General features: G+C 45.2%; 1 protein-coding gene across 1 annotated transcript; it reads left to right on the top strand.

Moving 5' to 3' along the window:
- The first annotated feature begins 1,164 nt into the window (after positions 1–1,164).
- On the top strand, positions 1,165–6,577 carry LOC137578655 (uncharacterized). The gene is made up of 3 exons (XM_068292230.1): positions 1,165–2,256; positions 2,381–5,427; positions 5,515–6,577. Exons 1-3 carry the CDS (start codon positions 1,165–1,167, stop codon positions 6,575–6,577), a joined length of 5,202 nt encoding a protein of 1,733 aa, XP_068148331.1.
- The last annotated feature ends 6,645 nt before the right edge of the window (positions 6,578–13,222 follow it).

The raw sequence follows: 13,222 nt of genomic DNA, 5'->3' as shown, positions 1-13,222 counted from the left end.
AGATTCAATAAGTAGTCTTCATTTGATTTAACCTTTCGTATCGTGCCTGACATCTCTGTTGCATACTTTGAGTCCAGCACACCAAATAAGCCGTTCGCAATGTTCCCAATTATATCTAAAGGCGATCGTCGTTGGCGTTCTATGTGAAGGAGATCATCCGTAGCTCTGAGTTGATATGCTCGAAGTGCCTCTGCATAGCGGTGCATGCCTCTGGAACCTTCATTAACAAGCATATTTCTCCAACTTTTACTACTCCGTCTGAAAATGTCTTCAGGTCGGCCCAGTATGGTTCGAGATCGTGGCAGACCGATCGACAAACGTCTTTTTGTCTCTAGTTCTGCGGTGTCCTCGATACCAGGGTATTCTTGGGAAGTCGATTCTGTGTCATCTGCCTCGATTTTACTTTTTATCGCCGTCTCTCTAAGCAAGGGAGCCAATTTATGGATAGCCCGCTAGTAGGTGCCTCTGTCTGTTTTAACGTCTAGCACGCGGACGTATCCATCCAGGCCTGGATATAATTTAACTGTTGAGGAACCAATTGTCATTTGACTCGCATTGCTATACGCAGCAAGACAAAGACTCATGAATGATCTTACACATCTCACAATGCTTTTGTTTTTGTATTTTCTCTTAAGTTTTCTAGAATATACTGGCGTCAGTCTGGTATGCTCTGTCTCTGTCACTCTTTATAAACCTATATGACCTACGTAGTTGCGTAAGAATTGAAAATTTAGTAATAAGCAAGCAAACGAACGATCAAGACGTGTTCTGGCAGTGGCAGACACAGTTCAGTGAAGTTTAAGTAAAAATAAAGTTAAGTTCTTATGAGATATTAAACACAGTGGTTTATTGTTCATCATAATTTGGTCCTTCGAGCCGGATCGTTGGGCATTGTTTGTTTGTTACTCATTGCTTAATAATTTGTTGCAACGTGGTTGCAATTAATTGTTAACCTCAAAGTTAGTAGTCGATAGTTCTGGCCTACTATCGAATAGACAATCGCGTGCTTATTGGAAAAAGCGCGGACAAACGGTGGCGCCACTCGCCTATCGGAATCTGTTATCGATATAATCGACGAGATCGTGAGGGAACACATCTCTGGAAAAAGACGCATCTTGAAATTTTTGGTCCACACAAGCAGTGGAGATTTCTTGGTATTTCATCATGGAGGAAATGAAAACATTCATGAAGGCCAGAGGAAGATTGAAGACAACCATTACCCGCATATATGGATATGCAGAGAATCCTGCACAGGATGCCGACGTCTTCGCAATTGACACCAAATTGGAAACTTTGTCCAATGCGTGGAACGAGTTCGTGAAGTCTGGCGACGAATTGGCCAAATACGACAAACTAGAGGGTTATGTGGACCCTACCGAAGACTTCGGGATATACGAGGAGAAATATGAAATAGCAAATGCCCGCCTTAAGGCTTTACGAGCTGCCTTGGCTCCGTCTGGCAAGTTGGAAGAAATCGGCGCGGCTGGTAACGATGGTTCGCTCTTCCAAGGAATTCTGCAACAAATGCAGAATCAACAGCAACAACTACAACTCCAGATGCAGCGTCAAATGGAACTCCAGATGCAGTGTCAAATGGAACACCAGCGACGGCAAATGGAGCAGCAGCAACTATTGGTTGAGAGATTGCTCTCGCCACAGCAATCTTCGTCTTCGTCAGGCTCACAGTCGGTTGCAACAGCGGCAACAAGAGATTGTGAGTTACCGAAAATCAACATCAAGCCCTTCGGTGGTGATTACAAGGAATGGCATGCCTTTAAAGACCTGTTTGAGAGTACCATTCACGGAAAGACAACTTTAACGAATATCCAAAAGTTTCATCACCTTAAGTCATGCGTCATAGGAGAAGCAGCGATACTCATCCAGCATCTGCCCGTAGTGGATGCAAATTACGTCACTGCATGGAAATCATTGAGTGATCGATATGAAAAGCCCCGTTACTTGGTGAATTTACTGATGGACACATTCACCGCATTGCCAAAAGCTGTTGGGCAAAACTCATCATCGCTACGCGCTCTGACTTGCGGAGCCAGTGATGTTATTCGGGCTTTAGACGCTTCTGGACAAACGGGCCGTGACTGTTGGCTCATATACTTGCTCATCAACAAGGTTGATGAGGCTACCCGACGTGAATGGATCGACAAAAGCCAAGATATCGAAAATCCTACCATTGAAGAGTTGCTCAAGTTTTTGGACTCACGATGCGATCGCCTTGAGCTCAGTCAAGTTATCGATCATGTAGCGAGCAAACCGAGGGATGAAAAGGGGAAAAAGGCAAGCACGCACCATGCTTGCCATTACAGGTAATTGTATGAAATGTCATAGTACTGAGCACATACTGTCGGCTTGTCCTCAATTCCAGAGCTTGACTGTCAAGCAACGTTACACCTTTGCGAAGGAGAAACATACGTGTTTTAATTGTTTGAGAACTGGACATGGAGTAAGCGCTTGTGGCTCGAAGTCTTCTTGCAAGTATTGCAAGCGCCGCCATCATTCTATGCTGCATTCTGAAGGCCATTCTACACCGCAAAATAGCTCAGAGCAGCACCAAGGCAACTCAGGCCAGGTTTCTGAGGAGTCACCAGCGGCATCAGCGATAGCAATGATGAATGTAACCAGACCCAGTAAGCCAAATGGCCAACGAAGAAGCACTCTACCTACTGCATTGGTACACGTCCGAAATTCTCAAGGAGCCTTGCTGACGTGCCGTATTTTATTGGATAGCGCCTCAGACTTGTCATTCATTTCGGAACGGTGCGTACAGACGTTGGGGCTTGCACGTTCGCCATTTCGAGTTGCCACATCGGGCATCTCAGACGTCAAGGCGGGAATAACCAGAGGTTTCTGCTCTCTCCAGATGATGTCTCGTGTGTCGAGTCATTGCATCGATATTAAAGCTCACATATTAGGAAAGATCACCTCACCATTGGCACGTGAAAACATTGATGCTTCATCACTGTCGGTATTTAAGGGATACCAAATGGCTGACCCTGACTTCAGAACTAACGCCTCAATCGACATTTTGCTGGGCAATGATTGCATTTGGTTAGTTCTAACCGGAGAGAAGTTATGCGATGGTCAAGGACACCCTATTGCAGTTAACACCATATTTGGATGGGTAATCACATCGGTATACACTTCAAGATTGCAAACATCATCTACGTCATTGCTGACTACGGTTAATATAGATGGACTACTGCAAAGATTTTGGGAACTAGAGGAAGTTCCATCACACACAACTGTAAACAAAGAGGATGAAAAGGTCGAAACGCACTTCCGCCGTACCCACAACCGCAACTCGAATGGAAGATACATAGTCGATTTGCCCTTCAAGGAACAAAACCCACAATTTGCGGATACATTTCAAGGAGCGAGATCGCGCTTTCTCGCAGTCGAGCGTCGTCTAATGAAGGACTCCAGCTTGAAGTTAAAATATACTCAGTTTATGAGAGAGTATATCCAGCTGGGTCACATGAAGGAAGTAGCTGCAGACGAAGACACAAACGTATGTAAGAAGTCATTCTATTTGCCACACCATCCAGTCATAGGCGCCAAGCTGCGGGTGGTGTTCGATGGATCATTTCAAGATCGGGATGGACGATCTCTTAACGACGCACTTCACATTGGCCCATGTATACAACGCAACCTCTTCAACGTTTGTCTGCGTTTTCGAATGCACAGATTCGTATTTTCTGCGGACATCGTCAAAATGTTCAGACAGATTTTAGTGGCCCCTGAACATCAGAATTTTCAACGAATCCTATGGAGAGAAGACCCTGAGGAACCATTGAAGCATTACAAGTTGACCACAGTCACCTATGGCACGGCATGTGCACCGTTTCTGGCAGTTAGAGTGCTGGAACAACTGGCAACTGATCACGAATACGAGTTTCCAAGGGCGGCTAGGATACTTTTGGATGATTTCTACGTCGATGACGTACTGACAGGAGCCATGAACGAACAAGAACTGCTCGACATTAAGGAAGAGCTGATACTCCTTATGTCGCGGGCACAATTGGAGCTAAGCAAATGGGTCTCGAATAGTAAACGAATTGCCAGCAACGAGGGAAATGAAATCGATTTCTCAAAGATGGCAGCAAAAGTGCTTGGGCTGCATTGGCGTCCTGGAGAAGACGTCCTAACATATAAGGTTTCATTATCGGAACATATGACTTGTACGAAGCGACAAGTGCTATCTGACACGGCACGCATCTTTGACCCACTCGGCATTTTGGCGCCAGTGGTGATCAATTTTAAAATTCTGCTCCAAGAATTATGGCTGCTTAATCTGGATTGGGACTCGGAACTGCCAACGAAGCAAGCGCACTTATGGCAAACATTCAGAAAGGACATTTTCACGTTAAGGAACTTGAAGATACCACGATTTGTAGACAATCAACCCGATGACATCGAACTCCATGGATTTTCAGATGCTTCGTTAAAGGCTTACTCTGCTGTCATTTACAACCGTGTGACACACCTAGATGGAAGCATCGGAGTGGCACTCATTGCAGCTAAAACAAGAGTTTCACCATTAAAGCAGAAGTCGTTGCCACGGTTGGAACTTTGCGGAGCTCTACTATTAGCTCGTTTATTCCAAGCAGTAAGGTCTGGTCTGCGCCAGAAGGATGTTAAGATACACGCATGGACCGATTCTACAATCGTTTTGTCATGGCTTTCGCATCAACCCTGTAAACTTAAAACATTTGTTGCCAACCGAACGGCAGAAATACTAGAGACCATACCACGTAGCGCTTGGAGACATGTCAGCACTAAAGAGAATCCTGCGGATTGTGCATCACGAGGCATGCTAGCGAGTGACTTAATTAACTTTGATCTATGGTGGAAGGGACCATCTTGGCTGCACGACTGTACACTATACTCAGAGACAATGAACAGACCACCAACTTGCTGCTCAATTCTCAAGCCAGCAGCAGAACTTGAGTTCAAAACCAAAATCTTGACAACCATTTCCAAGGATATTGAGGATTCTCCATTTGAGGTACTACTCGGAAGGACATCATCTTGGATCAGACTGGTTCGAGTGGTCGCATATGTATTCCGCTTCGTTCATCGAATCAAATCAAGCAAGTCTAAATATTCAGGACCTCTAAAGTTCGATGAAGTTACCAGAGCAAGGAAGTTTTGCCTACGACAGGCACAAAATCAATTCAATGACGATAGACAGCTGCTTTTGAGGAAGCAATCGGTGGAGCGACGATCAATTTTAAGCAAACTATCTCCCTTCGTTGACGAAGATGGAATTGTACGTGTGGGTGGACGTTTGGAAAGGTCGCAATTGCCTGCAGATGCCAAGCATCCAGTAGTTTTGCCGAAACAACATCGTCTTGTGGAATTGCTGCTGAAACATGAGCATAAGGTCAATCTTCATCCAGGAGTTTCAGCAATGTTTGTAATAATTCGCCAGAAATATTGGATCATTGGCGCACGAAACCTTATTCGACGTATCACACATGAGTGTTTAAACTGTTTTAGACAGCGCCATCACACAGCAAATCAGTTTATGGCCAATTTACCGGCTGTTCGAGTGCGACAAGCCTTTCCATTTGAGCATACTGGATGCGATTATGCTGGACCTATCTTGTTGAAGGTTCACAAGGGACGAAACCCCAGGAAGGAAAAGGGCTACATTTGCCTGTTTGTATGTATGGTTACTTCAGCTCTTCATCTGGAGCTGGCCACTGATCTCAGCACCGACACATTCTTGGCGGCATTAAAACGTTTTATGGCTCGTCGTGGGAAGTGCTCCCAAATGTATAGCGATAACGGGCGCAACTTTGTTGGTGCAAAACGTGCACTAGACGAAATGGTACAGCTTCTCGCTTCACGCGAGCACAATGATGTCGTTTCAAAAGCCCTTGCGGATCAAGGCATCAAATGGAATTTTATTCCTCCATATTCACCACACTGGGGTGGTAAGTGGGAGTCGGCAGTACGCTCGGTTAAGCTGCATTTGCGACGTGTAATAGGAACCAACGTCCTCACCTTTGAGCAGATGCACACACTGCTCTCGCAAATAGAATCTGTCGTTAATTCGCGACCATTGTGCACAGCATCGGATACTGAAATTGCCTACCTGTCACCGGCACATTTCTTAATTGGCAGAACATATACAGCAGTTCCTGAAGACGGCTATTTGCAGATTCCGACCAATCGATTGAGCTACTGGCAGCATGTTCAAGCAATGCTTCAAGGATTTTGGAAGCGTTGGCATCAAGAATACTTGACATCGCTACAACAGCGCCCGAAATGGACCACCAAGTTACCAAACATTGCGATCGGTAAACTTGTACTCATCAAGGACTCTAACGCGCCCCCATCGGCATGGCTGTTAGGACGGGTAACTCAGGTGTTCACAGGAGATGATGGCCTCGTCAGAGCGGTTCAGGTTCTCACCAAATCAGGAGAAGTCACTCGCCCTATCACAAAGATTGCAGCCCTACCGGGTTCAGAAACGGAGTTTCAGGGGGGCGGGATGTTGAGGAACCAATTGTCATTTGACTCGCATTGCTATACGCAGCAAGACAAAGACTCATGAATGATCTTACACATCTCACAATGCTTTTGTTTTTGTATTTTCTCTTAAGTTTTCTAGAATATACTGGCGTCAGTCTGGTATGCTCTGTCTCTGTCACTCTTTATAAACCTATATGACCTACGTAGTTGCGTAAGAATTGAAAATTTAGTAATAAGCAAGCAAACGAACGATCAAGACGTGTTCTGGCAGTGGCAGACACAGTTCAGTGAAGTTTAAGTAAAAATAAAGTTAAGTTCTTATGAGATATTAAACACAGTGGTTTATTGTTCATCATTAACAATTCGTCCAATTGGCCACTGCAAAATTGTCACATTATCCTCCTTTAGAATTACCATCATGCCTTCTTTGACATTGTTATATGGTTTTTTCCACTTGGATGTACCCTGCAATTCTTGTAGGTACTCTTGAGACCATTGTGTCCAGAATGTATGCTTAAGTCGTTGCACTAATTCGCATTGCTCTGGAATCGATCGCTGTGTTACTGGCTCTGCATCTGGTTACTAATGGTTCTCTGATCGATAGATGGCCTGGGGTTAAAACTATCAATTCGTATTGATCGTCTGAGTTTGGGGTTAACGGACGAGAGTTTAGCACTGCTTCAACATTAACAATGATGGTAGACAGTTGTTCAAACGTTAAGTTTGCTGTTGATACGTTTTTCAACAGTAAATGTTTAGCGGACTTTACCGCAGCTTCCCATAATCCTGCGAAATGTGGAGACCGTGGTGGTATGAATTTAAATTGTACTCCTTTCTGTTTGCAAAATTCCTTGATAATACCTGCTGCCTTTTTTGAATGTATTGTATCGGTCAGTTCCTTTAGTTGATTGTTTGCTCCAACAAAGTTTGTTGCATTATCGCAATATAATGTCTGGCATCTTCCTCTGCGCCCAATAAAGTGCTGAAGCGCACCCACAAATTAGGAGTTGGAAAGGTCTCAGGAGTTATTTAATCATTTATGACGTCACAAGGCAGAGGAACAGTGATTGTACACAGCAAACTTGGGTACACAATAACGCTGAGAGACGTTTTATTTGTACCAGGCTTGCAACGCAATTTTATATATTTGGGAAAAGCGGTTTCAAATGGATGCACCGTACTGTTCAATTCGGGAACTGCCAAAGTTAATGACGATAACGGCATCAATATATTAATGGCCAAAAAGGTCGGTGGATTGTTTCTGTGTGAAACTAAAAATCAAGAGAGACTGTGTGTTTCTAAAGCCTCCGATGAGCTCGAAAAATGGCATATGCGATATGGTCATTTAAATGTGCAAAGTTTGCGTGAGCTGCAGAACAAAGGAATGTTTCGAGGTTTGACATTAAGCATTGCTGGAGAAAAACTAGACTCCATAGATTGCATGAAAAACAAGTGTCATGTAAAGCCGTTTGAAAAATCGCAAACTAGAGCTACGAAGTTGCTGGAATTAATTCATAGTGACGTATGTGGGCCTATGAACAAGGAATCCAATGGTGGAGCCAAATATAATATGACAATGATCGATGATTTGAGTCGATATATTCATGTCTATCCCATGAAGTATAAGTCAGAGGTGGCCAAAATAATTAAAGAACAAGTTTGCGTGTGGAGCGCCATGGTGGAGCGTCAGACAGGCCGGAAAGTGAAATCCATAAGGAGTGATAATGGAATGGAGTATGTCAATAAAGAGTTAGATGAATATCTGAAGTCCAATGGCATAAAGAGACAGCTCATAGTCCCCTACACTATTCAGCAAAATGGGGTATTAGAACGCTGCAACCGAACACTCGTGGAAATGGCAAGAGTAACGCTGAATAGTGCAGGTTTAAAAGAAAGCTTCTGGGCAGAGGCAATAGTTTGTGCTGCATATCTAAGAAATAGATCGCCAACAAAATCAGTTGAAGGCAAAACGCCGTTTGAAGTGTTTACTGGGCACAAGCCTGTGGTTAAGCACTTAAAAGTATTTGGATGCGTCGCAGTTGCACTAGAAAAGGGACCAAGGAAAAAGTTCCAGGAAAAGGGAAAAGAGTATATCATGGTCTACGAGGACGACCAAAAAAACAATATAATGTTCTGAATGTAATGTTGGCAACTAACGTAGAAGTACCAGAAACAGTGCAACAAGCACTAACGGGTCAACAAGCAGAGAAATTGAAGACAGCAATGCAAGATGAATATGAAGCCTTACTGCGAAACAATACATGGGAACAAGTTAAATTACCAGCTGGTGTGAAACCCATTGGATGCAAATGGATATTTAAAGAGAATGCAACTGGAGAAATCGAACGATACAAGGCAAGGCTCGTGGCGAAAGGGTGCAGCCAGAAATATGGAATAGATTATAAAGAGACTTATTCACCGGTGGTGCGCTACGCTACAATACGGATGATCCTTGCAATGGCAGCGGAATATGAACTATACGTTCATCAAATTGATGTATCGACGGCATATTTGAATGGAGATCTTGGAGAAGAGGTCTATATGCAGCAACCGGAGTGTTACGATGACAAATCTGGCGGTGTGCTGACGCTAAAAAAGTCGATGTACGGTCTAAAACAAGCTGGCCGAGTTTGGTACACAACGTTGGATGCTGTACTGAGAAAGTTGGAACATGAGGCATGTGAAAGTGAGCCATGCCTATACACAAGATGTGCACCAGATAAGACTATTGACGTAATCGCCGTTTATGTTGATGACTTGCTGCTTGCGTGTTCAGACAAGGTTATGATGTTAGCTACTAAACAGGCTATCTCTTCTGAATTTCAGGTTGTCGACAAAGGACCGATTACACACTTTCTGGGTCTCGAAATCCAACGTGATGGTGACAAAGGGGCTATACGTCTTAGCCAGAGTATGCATATCAGGAGCCTGATGAAGGAACTGGGCATGGAGAAGCTAATTTCCAGGTTAAGTGCGACAACAAGTCGTGCAAACGCATCGATGCTACGGAGTATCAATCCGTAATAAGCTCTTTGATGTATATTGCGCTATGCTCACGACCAGACATTTTGCACTCGGTGTGCAAATTATCACAGAGGAATAAAGATCCCCATGGCGAGCATATCGCAGCAGCGAAACAAGTGCTGAGATATCTGAACCAGACGGCAGATATGGCAATAACGTACAAGAAGACCGGCGCTGCGATCATAGGCTATGCAGATGCAGATTGGGCAGGTGACTCAACTGATAGAAAGTCCTACACGCATTCATGTGGGGCGGCTCAGTAATCTCATGGACATCAAGGAAACAAAAATCTGTGGCTCTAAGCAGTACCGAGGCAGAATATATGGCGATGCTGCAAAAGAGGCTATTTATATAAGAAAACTGATAAATGAGATGAAATTGTATTTTAAGCTTGATTATATAACCTTACATGGCGATAATGTTGGTGCTTTATATCTTGTAAAAAACCCTGTTTATCATGCTATTTGCAAACATATTGATGTAAAGTACCACCATATAAGAAACTCATTTGAAGAGAATTTGATTAAGCTAGAATACTGTCCAACAACCGAAATGATTGATATTCTTACTAAGAATTAGTTAATCATTTAAAGTTAATCATTTAAAGTTAATCATTTAAAATGTACGGCGTTGCTTGGACTAAATAGGTATTAGAACCCTGAATTGAGGGGAAGTGTTGATATGGCAATTCTGTGCCGTATCTGTCAGCCCTGTACATGTGGCAACCCTAGTTCAGCTTATGAATAATAAAATTGAGCTCACTCTCATCTAATCAACCAAACGTTGTAGTTCTACACTTTTCACAAACCAACAATAATACACCAAGATGACATCGATAACACACTGGACACCCTAAATTCTTTTGACAGGAATATTAAATTCACTATGGAGCTGGAAGACAATTTAAAACTGGCGTATTTGGGAGCGGCACAAAGAGAGCGCCAGACAAATGTAGTTGTAAATGTTTTTTTTTTTTTATTCCATTTATTACTCATACATAACATATTAACGTAACATATATAAAAAAAAAAAATATAATAAACAATAAATTATGGCGTCACAAATCAAAGAACAGTACAATACACTCGTAAGGTGAGAGGGGGAGGTGGATACAAATACAGGGTCAAGCGGGACTACTTTTGGGTACTGCTTCACAGGGCCCTGGGCGATCATTTCTCGTGCCTCTGACATTCGAACCTCCTGAGCTCCTTCATCGCCACCGACGCGCAAGTGCTGATGGCATCCCAGGCTAGGGGATCAGCGACCATCAGTCTGGTCAAATTTTCTAGTGTTGCGCGGTGCATCATTGCACACTACAGGAAAATTCTCGCCGCTGCAAACCTGGAGCAATGCAGCAAAATATGCTCGGCGTCTTCGGGTATTCCGCTGCCGCACCAGGTACATTCGTCCGAAGTTTCGTGACCGAACCTCTTCAGATACATCCTTAAGCAGCCGTGACCACTCAGCAGTTGGGTCATGTAATGGTTTACCTCGCCGTGTTTACGCAGAACCCACGCGCTAATGTCAGGGATAATACTCTTTCGACCCCCTTTTCCGTCTCGCACCGGCGATCGCGTCCGCTGTTAACCACGCGTGCAATGGCATCAGTTGTGGACATAGCCTTCCGGAAACCGAACTGCTGCCCCGCTAGTCCTCCGTTGACTTGTTTGGCTGAGCTAAACCTTGCGCAAATTAGGGACTCTAGGACTTTACCTGCCGAGTCCGGGAGGCAGATCGGCCTGAACGAAGACGCTTCGAGCGAAGTTTTCCCTGGCTTCGGTAGCAGAACTAGGTTCTTCTTTTTCCATCTGGATGGAAACGCACCTTCCCTCAGGCAACTTTTGTACAAGTCCACAAAGGTCTCGGCCTGTAAAGACACCGCGATCTTGAGTATTTAATTAGGGATTCCGTCGGGGCCCGGAGCCTTCACTCTTTTAAGTTTCCGGACTATGTCGAGTTCCTCGTCCACTGTGCATTCCTCTATTTGTGGTTGAACAGGCAGAAACACTTGCGTTTGCTGTCTTTGGTCGCCTTTTTGAGAGCCTTACAGCACTGCTTGTATTTCAGATGCAGGTCTGAGAAGGCTAGCGTCCCTCTAGCACGCTGGTACATGCGCCTCGCGCGGAAGCATCTGCGGTGAACGTCGGCGATGCGATGCCTTGCGCTGAAACATACTCTCATCACAGGCCCTCTCGAGTGTCGACATGATAGAGCTGGCTGCCGTGTCTGCATCTCCTAGGCGTACAACGCGTAAATTCTCCAACACGCTGCTAAACGTGTACAAGTTTATGGACTCAATCTTGTAGCTTTTCCCGGTGGGAGGCATTCGTTCAGTTCGTTGCATGGTTGTCCCCACGGTGAAGACAATGGCCTCGTGTTCGCTACCGGTGTAGTGACGCCAAACTTCCCAATTCGACTGTGAAGCTATAGAGTCACTGGCGAACGTAAGGTCGACAATGGATCCTGCACCGGCTCTACTGAAGGTGTTTCTTGTGCCGGAGTTGAGCGGCGAGACACTGAGATTGCAGAAACACTCGAGCAAAAGGCGGCCCGTGCGTCGGAGCGAGTGCTGCCCCATTCAATTGCCCAAGCATTAAAGTCGCTGCCAATGATGACACCTTGGCGGTCCCTAGCGTCGACAGAAATGGCGTCGATGATGCACGTACTCCGGCTGATTCCCCAAGGCTTCAGCTCGTCCTTCAGCAACTGCTTATCGTCAGGGGCACCGTTTGGCTCGAGTAGCAACCCGTCTTTGACGGTACGTTGTACCTTGACGACTTGCTTGCATACGCGTTTGAGCTTATCATCGCTACGCCTCGTTACCACGGCCAAGACCTCGCTGTAGCTGCAGCCCGATGCTGCCTGGACCAAGACAGCTTCCGGTTTGACTCTGCGAGTTACCCCAGATTTATGACGGACCGCCAGCGATGACGCACCGAGCCGCTGCCATGTATTGTTGTCCTTCTGGGCAGGGTCATGGGGTTGCTCCTCTCGTTTATCAGCAGGCTGCTGTGCAGACTTCTTTTTCACCTCTTTGATGTTCCTTGCTCTGGGTGACACTTGCGTCGGCTTGTCCTGTTTAAGTGGTGGGACTGCCTCTTCCGTTTGCTGATAGCGACTCACGCGCTTGGGAGGCGGTCTACTACAGGTTATGCACTTCGGCTCTGTTGTGGCAGGAAGTTCTCGACCGTGGAACATCGCGCTGACAACCACGACTAATTCTTGCATTCTGGCGACCTTTTCCCTAAAAGTGTTTGTGATGCTGCGGTTTATTTTGCCGCTAGTATCTTTCTCCTTAGAGTAGTGGACAGCAATTGAGTCCATGAGGATGCTCATTTCGTCCAGCGCCTCGACCTTTGGCTGTACCTTATATTTTTTTGGGGGTACGTTACCGCCTTTATTAGGACTATACGCTGGCGAGTCTCTAGATCGCTTTGGGGTCGCGTCTTGACAAGTCGCCACTGATGCATGACAGAAAAGTCAAAGCACCGATCAATTTTTTGATGCGTGTTCTCTCAACAAAGCGATATTGATCTGCTTGCGTCGAAATGCTGAGGCAAACTAAATCCACCCTCATGCTCTTGACTTCGGCAGCCGTTCGTGTTCGTCCCCCGAGGGATATGAGTGCCGGGCTATGGCATAGAGGGATGAAATACATCAGGGGTAAGCACAAAGAGAGCCAGCTCAAACTGTCAGTGTAGGT

This window comes from Drosophila tropicalis, unplaced genomic scaffold (genome assembly GCF_018151085.1).
Source record: "Drosophila tropicalis isolate 14030-0801.00 unplaced genomic scaffold, ASM1815108v1 contig_625, whole genome shotgun sequence".
Taxonomy (NCBI): Eukaryota; Metazoa; Arthropoda; class Insecta; order Diptera; family Drosophilidae; genus Drosophila; species Drosophila tropicalis.
The sequence above is the reverse complement of the archived record's forward strand: the minus strand, read 5'-3'. Positions and strand labels throughout refer to the sequence as shown.

Excerpts from the sequence above, each read along its gene's own strand:
- LOC137578655 (XM_068292230.1), top strand. The coding sequence starts at position 1,165 with ATGGAGGAAATGAAAACATTCATGAAGGCCAGAGGAAGATTGAAGACA. Across the intron at positions 2,257-2,380 it reads TCAGTCAAGTTATCGATCAT|AGCTTGACTGTCAAGCAACG; the intron begins GTAGCGAGCAAA and ends CCTCAATTCCAG. Across the intron at positions 5,428-5,514 it reads CATCCAGGAGTTTCAGCAAT|ACAGCGCCATCACACAGCAA; the intron begins GTTTGTAATAAT and ends AAACTGTTTTAG.